This window comes from Polypterus senegalus, chromosome 18 (genome assembly GCF_016835505.1).
Source record: "Polypterus senegalus isolate Bchr_013 chromosome 18, ASM1683550v1, whole genome shotgun sequence".
Classification (NCBI taxonomy): Eukaryota; Metazoa; Chordata; class Cladistia; order Polypteriformes; family Polypteridae; genus Polypterus; species Polypterus senegalus.
In genome coordinates this window covers 10,938,617-10,959,247 of record NC_053171.1, presented here as the reverse complement: position 1 = coordinate 10,959,247, position 20,631 = coordinate 10,938,617, and the positions used below count along the sequence as shown (strand labels likewise).

The following is a 20,631-nucleotide window of genomic DNA, read 5'->3' as shown; positions in this document are numbered from 1 at the left end:
GAAGGTAAAGGGAAAGGGGAATCAGACACGGAAGAGTAAGACGCAGTTGGAAGATTTGGGTGAAGTATAGTAAGGTTGTGAGGTATGGAGGAGGTAAGAAAGAGGACCTTTGGAGGATACTAGTTAGTCTTTCGAAGTTGTAAGGTTAAAGAAAAGTGAGATTCGTGTTATGGGATACAGAACGTGGGACCGGGGTGTCAGACATGGAAGAACATGATGGCAGGTGGAGATTCGAGTGACGTATGGTAAGGCTTAAAGGCATGTGGGTTGGTGAAGCAGGGATTGGTTAGGGGATTCTAGTTAGAGGCCTGCAATTGTAACAGGGAAAAGAAGAATGAGATCCATGCCATGGGATATAGACTTTGGGATCGGGATGTTAGGCATGGATTTGGGTGATTCATAAGAGGTTGTGAGGTAAGGTGGAAGTGAAATGAGGTTGGTGAGGGAAGACCACTTGATGAGGTGAATTTGAAAAGCCAAGAGAAAGTGAAATGTCAAACATGGGATGTGGACTGTGGGACCAGGTTGTGAGGCAGGGGTTAATAAGATGTGATTTGGGACATTTGAGTGATTCAAGTGAAGTTGTGAGGGACGGTGGAAGTAAGATTAGGGTTGGTTGGGTCATGCTAGTTAGTGAGGTGGAGTTTAAGGCAAAGAGATGGTGGGATACGGATTTTGGGTCAAGATATAAGGCATGGATGAGGTAGGATGGCATATAGTGAGGTTGTCCAGTGTGTGGGGTGTGAGATGTGGATACGAGTTATTGAGACGAGGGAGAAGGGTAATAAGAAGATGGGATAGCGGGAATGGGATGAGGCTGTGACATATTGGAGCTTGCGTGGGGATGTTGATCAGCAGCTACATGTGGGTGATGGTGAAAGATATGTGGATGGCACTTGGGGGATTATAGAATGAGGTCTGGAGCAGTGGCGTTAGGGGACAGTTGAGTGATGGCCAGCAGTTGCATTAGCTGAAGTTCTGAAGCAGAGGGGTGCGTGGTGGTTATCCTGTAAGAGTTGATGTAGGAGTGAGCAGTGAGTATGGGACATTCATGCAAAGCTGTAAGGTTATGGAATAGTCATGGGCTAGCATTGCAAGGTTGTAAGACAGAGCATAGCGTAGTAGGAAGGATCTGGATAGTGATTCATGCAGAAGGTGGAGGATGGTTGGGAGGTACAGATTGTTCTCGTTTTCGTCCACTAAGCTCTCCTCAGTCGCTCACTGCACATCCATGAACTTCCTGGTTACGTTTTTTTTTTTCATACCACTCACACCCTGATTTTTCTTCATCCATATCCCCAGGCGCCCCAGCTATTCACTACACCTCTTGCCGTGACTCGGTTGAAGGAAAAGTCCTCCAGCATTGAGGCGTTAAACGAGCCATCGTGCTGTTTTTTTTCCCCAACTTTGTTCCGAACTTTCCGTTTAAGAGGATCACATCGGGTCCCCAGCCTCCATCCGGAGGTTGCTCTGACTTTTCCCAGTTTCCTTCAGTCAATGAATAATCCACTTTTGGGAACTGTCAGGCACCTCACTCTATAATGAACCCCCCCTTCCTCCTTGCCTCCCCCCAGCTCCAAACTCCCAACAAATAGAAACGCTTACCTGCTGGTATTCCCAGTCGGCTGGCCGGAATGTACTTGCACGGACCTCCAGCCCGAAGTCCACTCGTGGAATCTGGTGACAGAGGGTGACCCAACGTGATGGAGTGTAGCCCAGAAAAGCAGACATCGCTGAAGGAGGCTGATGAAGTTAAAGCGACACCAAAGTCCAACCAGCGTGCAGCTCTTCGGATTCCCTGTGCTGGTAAACCCCCCCCCCAAAAAAATCAGAAAAGCTGAAATCCTGCCCTGGCACTGAAGATGAAAGAAAGCTGATGGAGTTCAGTAGGAGAGGGAAGAAGAAGAAGAAGAAGTGCCAACTGGAGTGAGACGGGCAAAATAAAAGAGCTCAGTAATTAGGATTCAGAGAGACGAGGATGGGAAGAAATCCAGAGTGAGAGGCAGCGAGTGACTTGAGAGGGAAAGTGAGAGAGCGAGAGAGTGAGAGAGCGAGAGAGGGATGGCTGGATGAGTCAATGTGAAGGACAGAATAAGAGAGAGAGAGAGAAAAAGAGAGAGAGAGAGAGAGGTGCAGTCAGCTGGCTCCGCTGGATCAAGTGCCGTAAACAGCATGGTGGAGAGGGAGGATGGAGATGGGGGTTGGGGTGTGACTATTGTGTGTGTGCGTGCGCGCGTGAGGCGGAGGATTGGGGGCGGGGAAATCCGACAGCTTAGACAGTTAACAACATCTCAGAGTTGGGGGCAGAGACTGGCATACAGCAAAGAAAGGGAGTGTGGTGGGGGAGGGCGGCGGGGCAGCGGCCAGCTAATCAAGAGAATCCGAGTGAGAAAGCGAGAGGTGGGGGATGGACGGACGAGACCGTGGGAGCGGCGGGGGCGGGGAGTGGGAGATGCCCAATCCATCCTCTCCACACAATGCATAACCTCCTTTGAAGGAGTGCGTCTTGGTCAGCTCCTTATCGGCTTCGCCTTCCGACCTTTGGGTGTCCACTGGCCCTGGTCCCGTCTGATGATATCAGGACCACCCATGTGTTTGGGTTTGGGCACTGCTGCCTCAGAAATCCTGGGGCGTAGGTGGAAATCCTGGGCCAGCCACTGCTTGTGTGGAGTCTGTGTGTTGACCCCTTATCCGTGAGGTCTTTGGTTAGATGAATCAGAGATTTCAAAGTGGTCTTGTGAGTGTGGGTGGGTGGGTGTGTGCATTGGCAATGGGGTTTGATGCTGTGTGCCCGATTCTACCCAGATAGACTCCATCTTCGCACAACTCTGAAACTGGTGAAGTGGTTCTGAGAGTGTTTGGATATATCATCATATATTTAAATTAAATGATAAGGCCATGTGATGGACTGGCATCCTGCACAGTGGTGGTTCCTGCGTCGTGTCCAAAGCTGTTGGGATAGGCTCAGGGGTCTCACCAAGCGGGTCATGCTGTGTAATCTTATATACAAATATATATATATATATATAGGATCTTATTTATCTGTGGTGGACTGGTGTCCTGTCCAGGTCTTGTGCCCAGTGTGGCCTGGATGGGCTCCGACCCACTGGAATGAGTTAAGCAGGCCTGAGAGTGTTCTGTCTACGGCATCTGCTGCGTTTTAACTGGACGGCACATTGGCATGAAAGGAACTATACACAGTATGTATCTTTATTGAAACTGTACTCTGGGTCATCTATGGTAGAACACAAAAAAATTGCATGAATCCCCCCGACAGATTTTATAGATCAGCTGGAGTAAATAAAAACTAAGATCAGGTCTTCAATGACCTCTTAGGCACGACCATCAGCAGTGAGTCTGTCTGCGGAGAGAGCGTCGACCTCGTCGAGAGGTTTACTGACCTCGGGAGTAACATTCATGGCTCTGGTGATGCTTCACATGAAGTCAGTAGATGGTCTGGGAGAGCATTTAATGAGGTCACTGGAAAGAGTTGTGTGGTGGTCCTGATATCTATGCGAAGGTCCAAGTCTTTAGAGTCCTGATGCTCCCTGGTTGCGAGACATGGACCCCACCTAGTGACCTGAGACGAAGACTGGACTCCTTGTGTCTCTTCAGAGCATCCTTGGGCACCGCTGGTGTGACTTTGTGTTGCTTATGGAGTCCTTAATGAGGCACATGACCTGTGTTATGAGGGAGTGTCGGTTATGGCACTACGGCCATGTGGCATGATTACCCGAGGGTGATCCGGCTCAGTGCTGAAGACCCAAGTGGCTGAACCAGGCCAAGGGGATGCCCATGTAACACCTGGCTGCGGCAGATAGAGGGTCATTTCTGGGGGGTGGGACTGGACCGTGTGTCTGCCTGGGGGGTTGCCAACCATGACCCTGAGCTGCTTCATCATGTGGTGGGGGCTCCCTAACCTGACCTGACCTGACCTGAGTAGATGATGGTGGACTGAATGCTCTCCATCCTTTGATAAAAAGACCTTTGACTCTTGAGACATTGATATTTCACAGTTCATGCTTCCAGATTTGATATCTGGTCCCCATTTCCATAAGTTCTGCATGATCTCATCATGTTTATGAGGGTCCTTGTGGTCTCTCCAATCTCAAAGAGAAGGCTGTTTGACGATTAGCAACTCTAAACTCACTCAGGACTGCTGTCTCATCCAGGTCTGGTTTCTCACACTGCTCTGTTCATCTATCAGTCCAACCCACAATCGTACCACCTAAACAATAGCAGTTTTGGGCACAGAGCAGGATCAAGCTCTGGGTGGGTTGCCAGTCCACACTCAATCAGAGCCCATTCAGTGTCTGCAAAAGTCTAAAATGTGGGTCTCTAAGATGGCAGTGAAATGCCAGAGCAACCCAATGGGTAACAACGCAGGATGATGGAGTATTTAGGGGGCAGCATAAACCGCTGTGCAGACTCCAAAGAGAGTGGGCTTGGAAAATGGAGAGCTGGCAAGTTTAATATAACTGGGGTGTGCCTGCCCTCTAGTGGCACAAAATGTCCGGCCCAACACTAAGTGTCAATGTCATTTATTAGGAATAATGAACTGGATGTACCAGTTACCTGTGGTGGGCTGGCACCCTGCCTGGGGTTTGTTTCCTGCCTTGTGCCCTGTGTTGGCTGGGATTGGCTTCAGCAGACCCCCGTGACCCTGTAGTTAGGATATAGCGGGTTAGATAATGGATGGATGGATGGATGGATGGATGTACCAGTTACCTCACGACAGCAGTGGTCTGGTCACGTAATTGTGAGGTCAGCCTAGTCTGACTGTGCCCACGTGGGTACTTTCTGGGTACCCAGCCAAGGCTTCAGACCTCAATAACTGGCATGGGCGTGAAATGAACCAAGATGATTTTCTATCTACGTGAGTGCACCCTGTGATGAACAAACGTCCCACCCACAGTCGGCTACAGGCTCCACATTCCATGTAACAGAAAATACAGTCATGTGAAAAAGTAAATACACCCCATGAATCGTGGAGAGACCAAGATTTGATCTCCATTTTAAACGGCATCACTAGATAAATTACATAAAGGTGATGTAATTAAAAAGTAAGCCCCCTCAAGTCTGTGTTTCCATCTCTGTCATCGACTTGTTTCTCCCACCCCTCCACACAGAATCCTCTCAGCTGTGTGATGTTTGAGGGGTGTCCTGCACGTCCAATCTGTTTTAAAGATCTGGGCCTTGACTTGGCCATTCCAGAAATCCCCATTTCTGTCTTTTCAGCCATTTCTTGGTGGATTTACTGCTATATTTAGGGTCATTGTCATTTTTGAGGGTCCGCTTCCAGTTGAGCTTCAGCCTTCATGACAGATGGTTTCCTCAAACCCCCTCTGCTACAATGAGTGAATTCCTAGGAGATTCTCCGTTGGTGGGCTGCCCAGGCCCCTGACGCACCAAAGCAGCCCCAGACCTGAACGTCTGCACTGCCATGCTTCAGAGTTGGTGTCGGGGTCTTCTGGTCAAATGCCCCCTCTGGTTTTCTCCAAACTTGTCTTCAGCTACGGTAGCCCAAACCCTTCAGCTTTGCCCCGTCTGTTCCGAAGCGTATTGTTCCAGAAATACCTGTCATTGTCTTGGCATTCATGGGCAAGATTTAGAGTTGACCTGATGTTCTTCCTGGTTTCCTCCTGGCACACTTCACCGTGTTGATGTAATTGGTGCAGCCTATTTCCAATGGTGGGCTTGTTCAATCTTGAGGTCCCGTGATGAAATTCTGGGCTTCTTACAAATGTTTTTCAGCAGCATCTTGAGCTCTGCTCTCGCGATGAACTTGCTGAGGTGGCCCAGCCTGGACAGGTGAGTCTTCTCCACTGGCTAATGGTATTCCAGACAGTTGTTTGGAGATCTTCTTAAATCCTTTGTCAGACTCACCGGGGTCGAGACCCTTCCTTCCTCCTAAAGCTCTTGTGAACTCAGCCTGCTGATCAGACACAACAAGGAGCAAAGCAACTAAACGTCTGAACTTTCAGTAAGAGGACAGTGGCGGACAAGATCCTCTTTAATGAGTTTCTAATCATCGACACCTGATCTGGTGCCCCCCGATTCTAATCTGAGCTATTTGGGGCACTGACGAATTACACAATGGACATCAACATGTAAACGTGGCCCGATGTTTGCCATATTATATCATCTTTATCTACAGGCAACGTTTAAATGAAGATCACTTCTTGATATGTCCACATATGGCAAACAAAGAAAACACGACCTGGGGTGCACTTACTTTTTCACATGCCTCTAGACGGGAGGCTGCAAACTGTCTGCCCCTCTTTAAGCTGTGACTGAGGTAGAGTCACTATTTTTAGAGTCTGTCACTGTCAGCTGCTCATTAAAACAGTTTAACACGGCCGGCCCTCGGTTTGTGAATGACGCAGGCTGTTTGAGCCGCGGTGGCACATCTGCCTCATAAGTGCAGAAGTCAGACGAGAATAAAATACAAAATACACAAAACACAAGAGTGCAGCGAACACAACGTCACTGAGCCCACCTACTCACCTGCAAGGCCAGCCAGGGCCGCGATCAACGGCTACAGAGCTTGGGAGTCGGCCATCGCGGACCACCTTGATGACCGGCCTGACAAATAAAAATAAAAATCATTTAAAATAGAAGTGAAGCCCTGGCGTGGTGTGACGTGAACCTAAAAAATACTTTATAAGGAGAGAAGGATGTGAAAGGCACTATATGACAGACAGATAGATAGATAGATAGATAGATAGATAGATAGATAGATAGATAGATAGATAGATAGATATGAAAGACACTATATGACCGATAGATAGATAGATAGATAGATAGATAGATAGATAGATAGATAGATAGATAGATAGATAGATAGATAGATAGATAGATAGATAGATAGATAGATAGATAGATAGATAGAGAAATGCAGTTTATAATATACATAGAGATAGATAAAGCACCATATAACACATAGATAGACGTTAATAAATGATATGATTTAGACAGACAAGGAGATGTGAAAGGTGCTATATAATGTATGACACATTCTGTATATACTATAGATAAATATGAAAGGCACAATCTAATAGATGGATATGAAATGCAATGAACTAGACTTACATATAAATGGCATTATATAACAGAAAGATACTCTAAATAGTGATACTGATGTATCGCACCGGGGCCACCATGAATGTGACAGCTGAGACAAGCCCACCAAATGCTGCTAAGCTCTTTGAAACGGTCACTGCTCAGGATGACTGGCTGGCCCGGTGGCCTACATTTAGTGATACACACACACACACACACACACACACACACACACACTGGCTTTTACATTCAGAAGACAAAAACAAAGCTTTTCTAATCAATGAGTGCCAGTACCCTGACCAACCAGAATAGAGCATGGGTGGGGCCATAAGAAAGCAAGCACACTGATTCGCTGTTCACCTGTCAGTCTTACATAAAACATTTGACGATGACCCCAACCTACAATGGAGGGCATGGAATACAAAGTGGAGGACATTAGAACAGAAATGGGGCTCCGGCCCCTCATGAGTTTTCCCACTCACTTTCCTACTGGACGCTCCACAAAGACACTGGTCAGGGCGGAAGCTGTAAAGCAGCAGTATGGACCACCGGGTCGCCCCAGTTCTGTCTCTCGGTGTTGATTACTACACAAGCGTTTATTCCCAAGCCCTTTTTTTAGTGGCAGTGTGGTTAGTGCTGCAGACCTATGGCTGTCAGGACTGGGGTTCAAGCCCACCCTGGTTCTCAGTGGTCTGTAACTGTTCCTTTAGGTGTTTCCCCCCGCTCTCCTGTCATATCTCAAAAAGCACGAAGGCTAGGTGGGCTGCCAACCGATGATGGTGGGCAGTGGCCATCCTGTCTTACACCTGATGTTGTTAGGCTGCTGCTCTCTGTGACCCCTGCGTGAAAAAGTAAGTGCACCCCACGGCATGTTCTGTCTTTTTTAACACATGTGGACGTGTCGAGATTTGCTGCTCATTTAACCAGAAGAAGGTGATGGGACTGACACAGGAAAAGCAGAAAATGTCATTCAACGAGGAATGAAGCGACCCGCCATTTCCATCTGTGATAATCGTGTTCATTTCTTTTAACGTGTGACGTATGTTGTGTGTGTCATGCGTGTATTTTCCATTTTCATTTTATAATTCACTGTGATAGAAATCTTCGCATCAAGGTTTCTTTTTTAAACATTGTTTTTCCTTTTTTTGAGACCACCTGCTCTTATGTTTTTACTAATATTTAATATCTCAGGTTTCCTGGTGTGATTATGTGACACGTGTGCACAGCCACCATGGCCTGCCCCTTTCAGGCACTTCAGTGCTGCAGTTTGTGTTGGCACTTACAGTACTGTGAAAGGCGCTATATTCATAAAAATGGACCTCAGCCACCTGCTACTGGACTGAGGGAGAAACCTCGAGTGTCCTGTGGAATCCCACACATTGTCACTAAGGCCCTCGGCCGGACCGCCATGCTGATTCACACTTTAGGGGCACATGACCAATGAGCAGCTCCCGTTTTTAGGGTCCAGGACGTCGTTGGTGAACACAAGTCACACGGCGTGTCGGCCCATTCAGATGCACCTGTGCTCCTCAATGGAGGTGAGTCATGAGATTCACCTCGTCCCACAAATGCTAAGGGGGCACCCAGCCCTGGTGACAGAGCAGGCAGGCCACTGTCATTGAGTGCCATCAGCCTCATGTCCTTGGAAGTATTCCCAGATGGTGACACGTCATCCCTGCTAGCGGGCAAACCACTCAAAGTCCTGCAGAGAAGAGCCCTGACTGGGGTAACTTATAGTGCCTGGCGTGGCAGGGTGGGATGCGGGGTTACTGTTTGGGGGGGTTTACAGCTTTGGCTCTTCAGGTCTCTCCATCATTGGAACCTCCTTAGCCACACCCTCAAATGATGACGACACAGTTTTATATAGCGCCTTTCTCTGATGTTATTATGGGAGTTAAAGAAGACGGCTGTGGTATGCACAGTTCAAACTCAGGTGACTGGATCCCACCTGAGACCCCATACTGCAGCTGAGCTGAAAGAGACAAAAGGAGCTGAGCTTGAACAGCAACTTGGGGTGTCACTGGCAGAGAAAGGGGGCTCTGCACTATAGGGGAGGGATAGGGAGGGTGTGGTATAAAATAAAGATTGTTATTTTGTAATACAAAAGACATTATATAAATGTTGTGTGTATTAAGCATCTCAGGAAGACCCCCAGGATAGAACTGCTGATGGAACTGCTGAAATGGCAAACACTGGCAGTTTATTGATATAAAAGGCGCCATAGAGAACAAAGGGTCTTACCTTCTAAAGTGCTTCTAAAGGTGGGCTGTGTTGCCATCCCAGGTCCTCCCTGCATGGAGTTTGCATGTTCTCCCCGTGTCTGAGTGGGTTTCCTCTGGGTGGTCCAATTTCCTCCGACTGTCCAAAGACATGCAGGTTGGGTGAACTGGCATCACTAAGTTGGCCCGTGTGTGTTTGGTGTGTGTGTTCGCCTAGCGGTGGACAGGTGTCCAGTCCAGGGTTTTTTCCTGCCTAGTGCCCTGTGCTTACTGGGATCGACCCAACCAGTGACCCTGGTCATGCATTGTCACAGAAGACGCACCGTAACACCGGCATCCAGGATGCTGACCACAATGCAAATTTCCAGTCATCGTCTGTCCATTGTCTGCACTCTTTTGGCCATTTTAACTTTTCTGTTTTGTTTGTTAGTTTCACACGTTTTGACTCCTAGGCCAACATCATGGAGTTGTCATCTTTTCTCTTTAGAAGATAATGCTGGGATTTGGTGTGTAATGAAGGAACGAGCAAACCGAGGACCTGTGACTACACACTTAAATGTCCTTACCTTCTCATGCAGTTGCCCATCTGGACCTTCTTCTTTTTCTTCTTCTATCCTGGCCAGTTCCAGTTTGCACTCTTCATTTAAGAGGTATGTTACTAGTAAAAGCAGTACTAATGATTGTGATGCACCATCTGTTGGAATGACAAATGCAATGTATTTTATTACTACAAGTGTTTGTAATGCGCCATCTGTTAGAATGCCAAATGCAATGCGTGTGTTTATATGCCATTGGGTTACTAGTAAAAGCACTGTTATGAATACGCCATCTGTTAGAATGCCAAATGCAGTGAATATGTGTATATGCCATTGGGTATGTTACTAGTAAAAGCAGTGTTAATGTTTGTGATGCACCATCTGTTGGAATGACAAATGCAATGCATTTTATTACTACAAGTGTTCGTAATGTGGCATCTGTTAGAATGCCCAGTGCAATGCATATGTTTATACTCCATTGGGCATGTTACTAGTCAAAGCAGTGTTAATGCTTGTGATGCGCCATCTGTTGCAATGAAAATTGCAATGCACTTATTTAGTACAAATGTTTGTGATGCACCATCTGTTGGAATGACAGACTTCAGATACAGAGACACTCGTCCTTTAGTTAAGGTGGATTAATCTCACCTCACCTGGCACTGGGCAATTACTGAGCTTCATTTCCACTTACACACTTGTATGCAGCATGCCATCTGCACCAACACTAAGCCAATGGGAAAGGGCTTATAGTTTTGAAACAATTAACTGACTCTTCTACCGACACCAGCAAATTGAAGACATGTACTGTCCCAGTAACTGGATGGACGAATGGAATATTAGCCCCATATTGGAGACCCCCCTCCACCCCCTTCGCTGTGGCCTTAACCAGTAATTAGCTGGCGCTGAAGTCACCTGCATGTAAAAGGCATGCGAGCAGAGCCGTCCACATTAAGAAGGATCTTCAGACTCAAGTGGCGTTCCTGGCACACATGCTGAATTCTCTCAGTCAGTGCCGACTCCACAGGCAGGGGGCTGTGATGGTTTGCCATGCCAGGTGGCCAAGCGCTGGCTGGGATTACGGTGGGCGGATGGCACAGTGGGAGCGGTGTAGGAGGTGCCTGCCATCTCATCCCTCCTTGAGGACAGCGGCTGGTGCTGCTGCACATGTCACTGAATCCCACAGAAGCCCCCCCCAGTGCACTTGGGGACTTGGGGGTCGCAGTGGAATATGCAGAGGTGAGCCATAAATTGGAACAACACAAGCCGGGGACCCAAAACTCACCAATGCCCGCCACTCAGGCCCACCCAACTGCTGTGTGAGCTCAAATTTGGAAGAGGAGGAAGGCCTGCAGAGCCGAGAGGGGAGATGGGAGGTGGAAGGAGGCTGCCTGTCCCAACTGCACAGGGCTGCCACCGGCCTCATGGGCTCCATGCTTTGGAGCATTTAAGAAAATGGACCCCTCTGTTGATGTTGGGGTCCGGGGTGTGTGGAGTGGGATGCAACCGTCACATGTGCACCGAGACTTGTTGTTAGTATTTGATTATAAACACTGGACAACTGTTTTAATACTTTAACAATCTGGCAGGTGAAGTGAATGACTCGGGGTCAACAAGGAGCCGGGTGGTACCCTTGTGCCATATATAGTGCCTTTCACAAATAAGAGTGTTAGAGTGCTAAGCTTCCTGAAGTCCTAGATGGCAAAAACCCAAAGTGAGGATTACGCGGCCTTTCAATGGCGAGAAAAGGCTTCAGCAAATTTGTCTGTTATATAGCGCCTTTCACTAACGTTAACAGCTGACACTGATGCTCTTAACCACTCGGCTTTCTGACTCTCACACTATGATTTTAGTCTCAAGTCCCGGGCTGTGCCCTGTCCGGCTCTGACCTTGGCTAGTTATCCGTTTTACTGTCCATCTGCTGATTCCTGTGCCATTCAAAGCACTGCTGGCCTGTGCTGTGGGCACACACTGGGGGGCTGAAGTCCATCTTAGCAGAACTGAACGATAAAGCAGGAAACGACCGTAGAGAAGATGTCAGACCATCACAGCAGCCCCCACACACATACGCCACCAGCCAAAAGTCTGGAATCGCTCACATGGTTGGGACGCACACTGAAGCCTCCTGTTTTTAACTTAAGATTTCATTAAACTGATCTGAAAATCAACTACGGGCGAGACATCACTAGTGCTGGAAACGGCGATTACTGCTGAGTGAAGAGCAAACACCGCAGAGCTCGAGAACATTGGAGAAATAGGGAGGGAGGAACTGGACTGCTGCGGTGGTCTTTTAAGTGTCTATGGGGGCTGTGGAAGAGTGTGCCAACTACACTGCCCAAAAAATGTGATCTGAGCTTGAAGGCAGCTGTGCCAACCACTGTGCCACTGCACCTCAAAGAACAAAAGACGCAGACGGAGCGAATGTCACCAACTAAATGCTATAAATGGCCACAAATTAGCATATAATTATATATATACAGTGGTGTGAAAAACTATTTGCCCCCTTCCTGATTTCTTATTCTTTTGCATGTTTGTCACACAAAATGTTTCTGATCATCAAACACATTTAACCATTAGTCAAATATAACACACGTAAACACAAAATGCAGTTTTTAAATGATGGTTTTTATTATTTAGGGAGAAAAAAAAATCCAAACCTACATGGCCCTGTGTGAAAAGTAATTGCCCCCTTGTTAAAAAATAACCTAACTGTGGTGTATCACACCTGAGTTCAATTTCCGTAGCCAGCCCCAGGCCTGATTACTGCCACACCTGTTTCAATCAAGAAATCACTTCAATAGTGTTATATTTGACTAATGGTTAAATGTGTTTGATGATCAGAAACATTTTGTGTGACAAACATGCAAAAGAATAAGAAATCAGGAAGGGGGCAAATAGTTTTTCACACCACTGTATATACCGGCCACTTTATTAGGTACACCTCGCTAGTACCCTGTTGGACCCCCTTTTGCTGTAATTCTTCATGGCGTAGATTCAACACGGTGCTGCAAACATTCCTCAGTTGTTTTGGTCCATACGGACATGACAGCATCACACAGTTGCTGCAGATTTGTCATCTGTACGTCCGTGATGTGAATCTCCTGTTCCACCACATCCCAAAGGTGCTCTACTGGATTGAGATCTGCTGACCGTGGAGGCCATTTGAGTCCAGTGAGCTCCTTGTCATGTTCAAGACACCAGTCTGAGATGTTCTGAGCTTTGTGACAAGGCACATTATCCTGTTGGAAGGAGCCATCAGAAGAGTGCGGTCATAAAGGGTTTGGACATGGTCAGCAACAATACTCAGGTAGGCTGTGGCATTTAAACGATGCTCAGTTGGTACTGAAGGGGCCCAAAGTGTGCCAAGAAAATATCAACCACACCATCACACCACCAGCAGCAGACCGAACTGCTGATACAAGACTGGATGGATCCCTGCTTTCATGTTGCTGACCCCAAATTCTGACCTACCATCTGAATGTCTCAGCAGAAATCGAGACTCGTAGATCTCTCATCATCTTCTGCTGTGCAATGTTGGAGAGCCGTGTGACTTGTAGACCTCAGTTGCCTGTTCTTAGCTGACAGGAGTGACACCCGGTGGGGTCTCCTGCTGCTGTGGCCCACCTGCTTCAAGGTTTGACGTGTTGTGTGTTCAGAGATGCTCTTCTGCATATCTCAGTTGTAACAAGTGATTATTTGAGTTACTGTTGCCTTTTCTATCAGCTCAAACCAGTCAGGCACCCACCGGACTGCCACTCACTGATATTTTCCCCTTTTCCAGATCATTCTCTGTAAACCCCAGAGATGGCTGTGCGTGAAATCCCAGCTGATCAGCAGTTTCAGAAATACTCAGACCAGTCTGTCTGGCACCAACAGCCATGCCACCCTCAATGTCACTTCAGTCCCATCTCTCCCCCTTTCTGAGGCTCAGTTTGAACTTCAGCAGTTGGTCTTCACAAAGTCTACAGGCCGACATGCATTGAGTTGCTGCCGTGTGATTGGCTGAGCAGAGGTTCGCGTTCACAAGCAGTTGAGTAGGCGTACCTAATAAAGTGGCCGGTGAGTGTTTGTCACTGCGCTCACAGGTTTCCAGCCGTGTGGCAGACTCTGGCTGTGCCATGAAGTGACAATGACAGACTGACTCGCTCCATTGTTTGAAGTTGTGGCTGTGGGTGACGCTGGCACATCTTTTCTCTTTCCGATTGACCTTTTTTCTTCCATCACGAAAACAGAAACGTCATGTAAACACTTTTGTTATTATTATTATTTCACATTCAGACTTCTTTAATGTTTCTTTTGACTTGTATTTGCAGCACATGGCTAATTACACATACACAACTAGCCGTGCTCTACAGATCAGATCTGTCACAGTCCGGTGGCACTACTCCTAATGTTCTTATTACGGTCACCTCATGTACCCCTCAAATGTAAACCTTGTACGTTTTCTTTAAAGGTGTGAACCCGGCCGGATCAGATGGTGACGTCATGTGCGCCTGACACGGATTGGGCAGCCATCTTACAGTAAGCCGGCTTTAAAGTTCTGAGCATGGCTGCCACAGCGATGTGATGTCACACTGGCCTCGCAAAGCATCATGGAGTTTGTATTTGGCAAACGAGGTCAGCAGCAAGCAGCGTGTACTCGCTGTGACTGTGAAAGACACTCGAAAGTCGTCACTGCTATTCACAAATGACTGCAAAGCCCCATTTCCACCAGCCATTCCTTCAGAGTCCTCATGGTCACCTCAGTGAGGGGACCACCCACAAAACACGTGGAACATAAGAAAGGCGCAGAGAAAAACGATGCACATAGTCGATGTGAACACAAGCTAAGAATTTGAAGGACACGTCATGGCCATTGCTGCTTTTGAAATGACCCATTTTTAATTTCTTCCTCACATTGGACTGTAAGTCCCCATTTCCAGCAGCCATTCCTTTAGAGCCCTCATGGTCACCTCCCTCAGCTCCTCCTGTCTACATGCCGACTGGTTATAAGAGAAACCTCTGAGACTGCAATCCCACCGCTGACACCTGTTATTCTGTTCACTTGGGTTGGGAGGCCCTGGCAATTCCTAAAGATGGCCACACTGAAACACGTTTCTGAGGAAACATCTCCGTCTGTTGTTTTTTTTTTTTTGTGCAGAAGGAAGGTTATTGCCAGGGCACTGGTGCTTTCATACAAAGTTGTCCACCGCTGCCTTGAGAGAAGTGTGTGAAGTGGACCTGAGCACAACAGAAGAAGAAGGACAAGGAGAAGGTGCACAAGAGGATAAGGACACAAGAGTGTGTAGGGTGGGAAACAAATGCCTTACAGGTCCTCAGTTGGCTGCTTCTTTAAATACACACCAAATATCAGCGTCATCTCCAACAATGAACAGACGACTCGGGGATGCTGGCTTAAGAGGCAAAGCTTCAAAGAAAAAAAAAACAACAACAACAAATCTAAAACAAAAGTAAAAGTTAAAAAGAACGAAAGGACACAGAAGACCACACAAGTGTATAACAGTCAGCACCCCAGAGTCGCCTTTTGGCCTCTCACCCTCATTCATTGGTCAAGAGTCCTGTTGTCAGTTCAGAAGCACAGCCTTATGGGAATGAGCCTTTTTTGATTACATTGTACGCTGACTTTTTCTGTAAGTATGAATAATATTTCATTTTTAGCTTACAGCTGGATCACTTAATGCTGAAAATATTAAAAACTCACGCAAAACATCAACACGTGGGCAAAAGGGCCATCAGTTATAACTACAAGATGGCAGACACTGTCATACAGGACATACAACCTCTGGGTACAAGTTTCTTGGTGTGTGAATTTCTGATGACCTCTCCTGGACAACCAACACTGATTCTAACGCCAAGAAGACACAACGACACTCGGCTGGAACCATGCCCCTTCTTACCACCGTTTACAAAGGAACCGTGGAGGACGTCCTGACAAACTGCATCACCGTGTGGTTTGGGAACAGCAAAGACCAGCTGTGTGGAGACGGTGGCACTGACCAGAAAGCAGGAGACAGAGCTGGAGGTGACAGAGTTAGAGATGCAAAGATTTGCTTTGGGTGTGATGAGGATGAACAGGGTTAGAAATGAGGACATTAGAGGGTCAGGCGAGATTGGGTTGGTTTGGACATGTGCAGAGGAGAGATGCTGGGTATATTGGGAGAAGGAGTTGCCAGGCAAGAGAAAAAGAGGAAGGCCTAAGAGAAGGTTTATGGATGTGCTGAGAGAGGACATGCAGGTGACGGGGGTGACAGAACAAGATGACGAGGACAGAAAGATATGGAAAAAGATGACCTGCTGTGGCAACCCCTAACGGGAGCAGCTGAAAGAAGAAGAAGAAGAAAGCCCATGAGCGCAAGACTCCTCAGCATGTAGTGAGGACAGTTGAGCAGATCCTAGGGTCTCCCTCTAATCGATCGAGAACATCTTCCAGACATGCTGTCAGCGTAGAGCTTCCGCCATTGTGGAAGACGCCTCTCACCCGTCACACACTCCGTCTGATCTCCTGCCATCAGGTAGAAGACACAGCAGCATTACGGCCAGGCCCTTTAAACTATAAGCTGTCAGACTTGTGAACTCCTACATGTCACCCAGTACCATACAGCTGTAACACTCTCCCAATTATGTACAGTCACTTGACACCACTCTGCACTTCCAGCATTGTTCGACTGTACAGTCCTGCATCTTTTGTTTTGTCACATTGTTTCGTTGCACTGGTCTTGGTCATGTTACGGTCAATGTTAAATGTAAGTTGCTTTGTCTGTGCAACGGGGACTGCAAGGAATGAAATTTCGTTCAATAATTCAGTCTACTACATGTGTGGATGAAGGACAATAAAAGTTGAGCTGGGTTGAGTAAGCAATTAAAAAGGCAAATAAAAGGTTAAGTCACATTATAAAAACTGTTGAATTTGCTCCTCCGCATCGAGAGGAGTCACATGAGGTGGCTCGGGCATCTGATCAGGATGCCTCCTGGACGCCTCACTGGTGAGGTGTTCCGGGCACGTGCAACGGGGAGGAGGCCCCGGGGATGACCCAGGACACGCTGGAGGGACTATGTCTCCCGGCTGGCCTGGGAACGCCTTGGGATTCCCCCGGAAGAGCTGGAAGAAGTGGCCGGGGAGAGGGAAATCTGGGCCTCTCTGCTTAAGCTGCTGCCCCGCGACCCGACCTCGGATAAGCGGAAGAGGATGGATGGATGGTTGAATTTACGTCAAGGGATGTTATGCTCCATCTATACCATCCACTAATGAGGTCACTTCTGGAGTCCTGTGTGCAGTTCTGGTCACCACGTTACATGAAAGACAAAAGCAGCACTTGAAGCTGTGCAGAGGAGAACAACCAAGTGCATCATGGGACTTAGACTGATGGATTGAAGGCCAGAGGTCCACATGACCACGTGAAGCCTGAAGACCATGAGGACGGATTGAGATTATTGATGTCAGGTAGAATGCCCACTGGGGGCTGGGCGGTCTCTTGGCCTCGGGACCCCTGCAGATTTTGTTTTTTTTTTTTTCTCCAGCTGTCTGGAGTTTTTTTTTTTCGTTTTTTCTATCCTCCCTGGCCATCAGACCTTACTATGTTAATTAGTATTGCCTAACTTTAGTTTTATATTTTGTTTCATTCTTTTCTTTTCCTTCCTTTGCCCTTGGGATTAATAAAGTATCTATCTATCTATCTATCTATCCTGTAAAGCACTTTGGGCGACATCTTTTGTGCTCTAGAAATAAATGTTGTTGTTAAGGACGTGTCCGACTGTGACAGACTCGGAGAGTTAAACCTGTGTAGTGTCAAGCAGAGGAGACCACGTGGGGACCTCATGCAGTACTTAAAAATCTTCAAAGGAGGATAAAGGAGATCAGCAACATCCATTCATCTTATGGGGGATCGCGACTTGAGGACATCAGTGGAAATGAAGGGGAAGAGCATTTAGGACTGAAGACAGGAAGCCCTTCTTTACACAAAAAGTTGTGTGACTCAGGAACAAACTACTAAGACATGGAGTTGAAGGAGAAACCTTGAGGATCTTTAAGAAGAATCTGGATGAGATGTTGGGACAGCGTGGCTATTAGCTACACAAACGAGTGACAAATGGACTGAATGGTCTCCTCTCGTTTGTCAGATTTCCTTGAGGACCTTTCAGAAAGGTCTGGACAAGTTGCTGGGACAGCTTAGCTATTAGCTACACAAACGGACTTCACGTACTGAATGGTCTCCACCTCATTTTCTATTTTTTAGTGTCGTCGCTACAAACTACAAGGAGCGAGTAAGACATATAAAAATTATTTTGAAGCGGAGTGATCCTATAAATCACAATCGGTCTCGACAAAGACACACTGATGGTTTGTATTCTCACTCTTCAAAGTTGGACTGTAATAAAAATGAATTCGCTGACCTGCAGTCATATTCTCAGAATTTGACCAAACATCAGTAAGCCAAATAATCACAAAATCGGGGATGGAGTCGTGGGGAACGTCAAGTAAGTGCCATGAGATCTCGTACGACACAATAACGTGGGTCTCCGAATAACGGCAGTAAAGAAAGAGCACAACTGCGGAGTGACCAAAGCGCGTTACTTGGAGAAACAGAATCAGACTTACTTGACTCAACCAGAAAGCGGGCGGCAGAATTCTGGTCCAACGGTGACCTGCGTATCAGGAATTTGCTAATCCCAGAATACAGCGAGTTGCAGTAATCAAGGCGAGAAAAGATAAAAGCAGGAGTCGCTTTCTCAAGATCCCTAGAAGATAAAAAGGCCTGATCTTACCTAATAGACGAAGCTGGAAAAAGCAAATCTTAACTACAGAATTAATCTGTTTCTCAAAAGAGAGGTTACTGTCAACGGTAACACCAAGACTGAGGACTTGACAGAGAAAGAGTCGAGAAGTCCAAGACCAATGTCGGCTTTAGCTGATGGACCCACTATAAGCACCTCCATTTTATTTTGATTCAGATCAAGAAAATTATTAGCCATCCAGGATCTTCGTTCAAAAGGACGGTTGTGCAGTTGATTTATTGCAGAGTTACAGACGGGAATATAAACCTGAGTATCATCAGCATAGCAGTGAAAAGAAAAGTTAAATTTCCTAAAAATCACTCCAATAGGGTGAAGGTATATAGAGAACAAAATAGGACCCAAAATGGATCCCTGAGAAACACCACATTTAAAAGGAGCAGTAGATGAAAAAGAGGAATTTAAAGTCACTGAAAAGTGCCTACCAGTTAGATCTGACCTGAACCAGTTAAGAGCGGCCCCTTTAAGCCCAACAAGATGTTCAAGCCGCAACAGCAATGTCTCATGGTCAATGGTGTCGAAGGCAGCGCTCAGGTCAACGAGTTATTTCTACTAAGATTAATTTGATTTATAAATGAATGCCATTTTATTAACGGTATGAAGCAACAGAGCGTTCTCTTAATTAATTTCAGATTAGATGAGCCTCCTGGACCCCTTTATGACAAGCATATAGTTTCCTACCTGTTCTGTCCAATTCAGGGTTTTGGGTGGGCTCGAGTCTTACACCAGAAGTGCTGGATGTTAAGACAAGAAGCAACCCTGGAGGGGACATCAGTCGTGTCATGAAGGTCACTATAAATGAAGGACTTGTATTATGTAGTGTCAGCCATGATTCCCTGTCATAACTCAGGTGAATTAACCATAACAGGACCCCAATAACCTGCTAAAAATCCCAAAACCCCAATCGATGTGTTCATTCGATGCAAGTGCAAATAATAAAAATGCCCTCAGTACAGCCTGACGACAGCCGGGGTCGCGTAAAACCCATCATGACGCCTGGCTCTGCCCGCGCAGCACAAGGCCAACTCCTCCACAGCCTGGCACCCAAAATCTAGAGGAGGGACCCCTTTGTACAGACTTTGAGGGAAGCAGCCAGAGGCCCCGCTGTCTTCGTTCTTTAAGCGTTTGCTCACTTTAGCCAAAGCAACATGAAGATTAGCTTCTTGCTGTCCGCACACCACAGTCAGACCTTTCTCCTTGAGGGCCGTGGCCAAAGTCTTTGCCAGCTTCTGGACCGAGTCCAGAGGTTCAGGCTGCACATACAGGACTCGGGCCTTGAAATCTTTCAGGCCATCTGGGAAAGAAAGAACTAAAGGGGGGGGCAACAACCTTCGGCGTTCAAATGCAAATTCTTGCAGGACATTCCTCGCCAAGTCAACTTCCTCGGGGCTGTTTAACGACAAAAGGCACAAAGTTAAGTGCAGCGTGCCCAGAGGAAGGCAATAATCGGCCAAGGTGGCATCCTTCTGTACCAGGTAATTGTGAACATCTCTAGTTGCGCTTCTGAACATGTCCTCGGTAAGCCGAACAGACACAAAGTAGTTTGGTTTCAGATTCTCATGATGGTCACTCTCATCTGACCCCATTACAGAAAGGTCACCTTCAGTAGAGCGGGGCACTGGTGTGGTGTTCTTAGGAGACAATGGTGTGGTTTCACGGTCCTCCTGCAATCCACATTGAGCGGAGAAATGGGACAAGAGTTTACCATCTTCGTGGGAACAGCACTCAGGCTCGATTTCTCCTAAAAATATAATTAAAATTCACATTTAACACATAAAAACCAAGTGTAAAGAGTCAAAGACGCAGGGGCAGCAGTCAAGTGGCAGTGCTTAAGGCAAAAAAAATTTGTTTGTCCTTTGTGTCATATGTTTTGCTTTTGTATTCTTTCATTAATAATATCAAACTGTTTCTACTTGTTGGTTTGCCATGTACATATATGCCTAAAATGTAGATGTATAATAATATATGTTTATTTTAAATATTAATTAGATCTGTTTATTCTATTGTCATCCTTAATGTACAAATAT

At 46.8% G+C, this 20,631-nt stretch overlaps 2 protein-coding genes across 3 annotated transcripts in view; both read right to left on the bottom strand.

The window, feature by feature from the left end:
• Positions 1-2,152, bottom strand: part of ttyh1 (tweety family member 1) — a 46,376-nt gene extending 44,224 nt beyond the window's left edge. The window contains exon 1 of one of the 2 annotated variants that reach the window (XM_039741212.1): positions 1,606-2,152. In XM_039741212.1, coding sequence (XP_039597146.1) covers positions 1,606-1,731 — 126 coding nt within the window. In that variant the 5' untranslated portion in view covers positions 1,732-2,152. The remainder of the gene's footprint in view (positions 1-1,605) is intronic. The other variant, XM_039741211.1, reaches the window with a different exon arrangement.
• A 17,014-nt stretch (positions 2,153-19,166) lies between these two features.
• Positions 19,167-20,631, bottom strand: part of leng9 (leukocyte receptor cluster (LRC) member 9) — a 28,768-nt gene continuing 27,303 nt past the window's right edge. Inside the window, exon 5 of the mRNA XM_039741817.1 lies at positions 19,167-20,345. Within this exon, the coding sequence (XP_039597751.1) occupies positions 19,552-20,345 (794 nt within the window). The 3' untranslated portion in view covers positions 19,167-19,551. The remainder of the gene's footprint in view (positions 20,346-20,631) is intronic.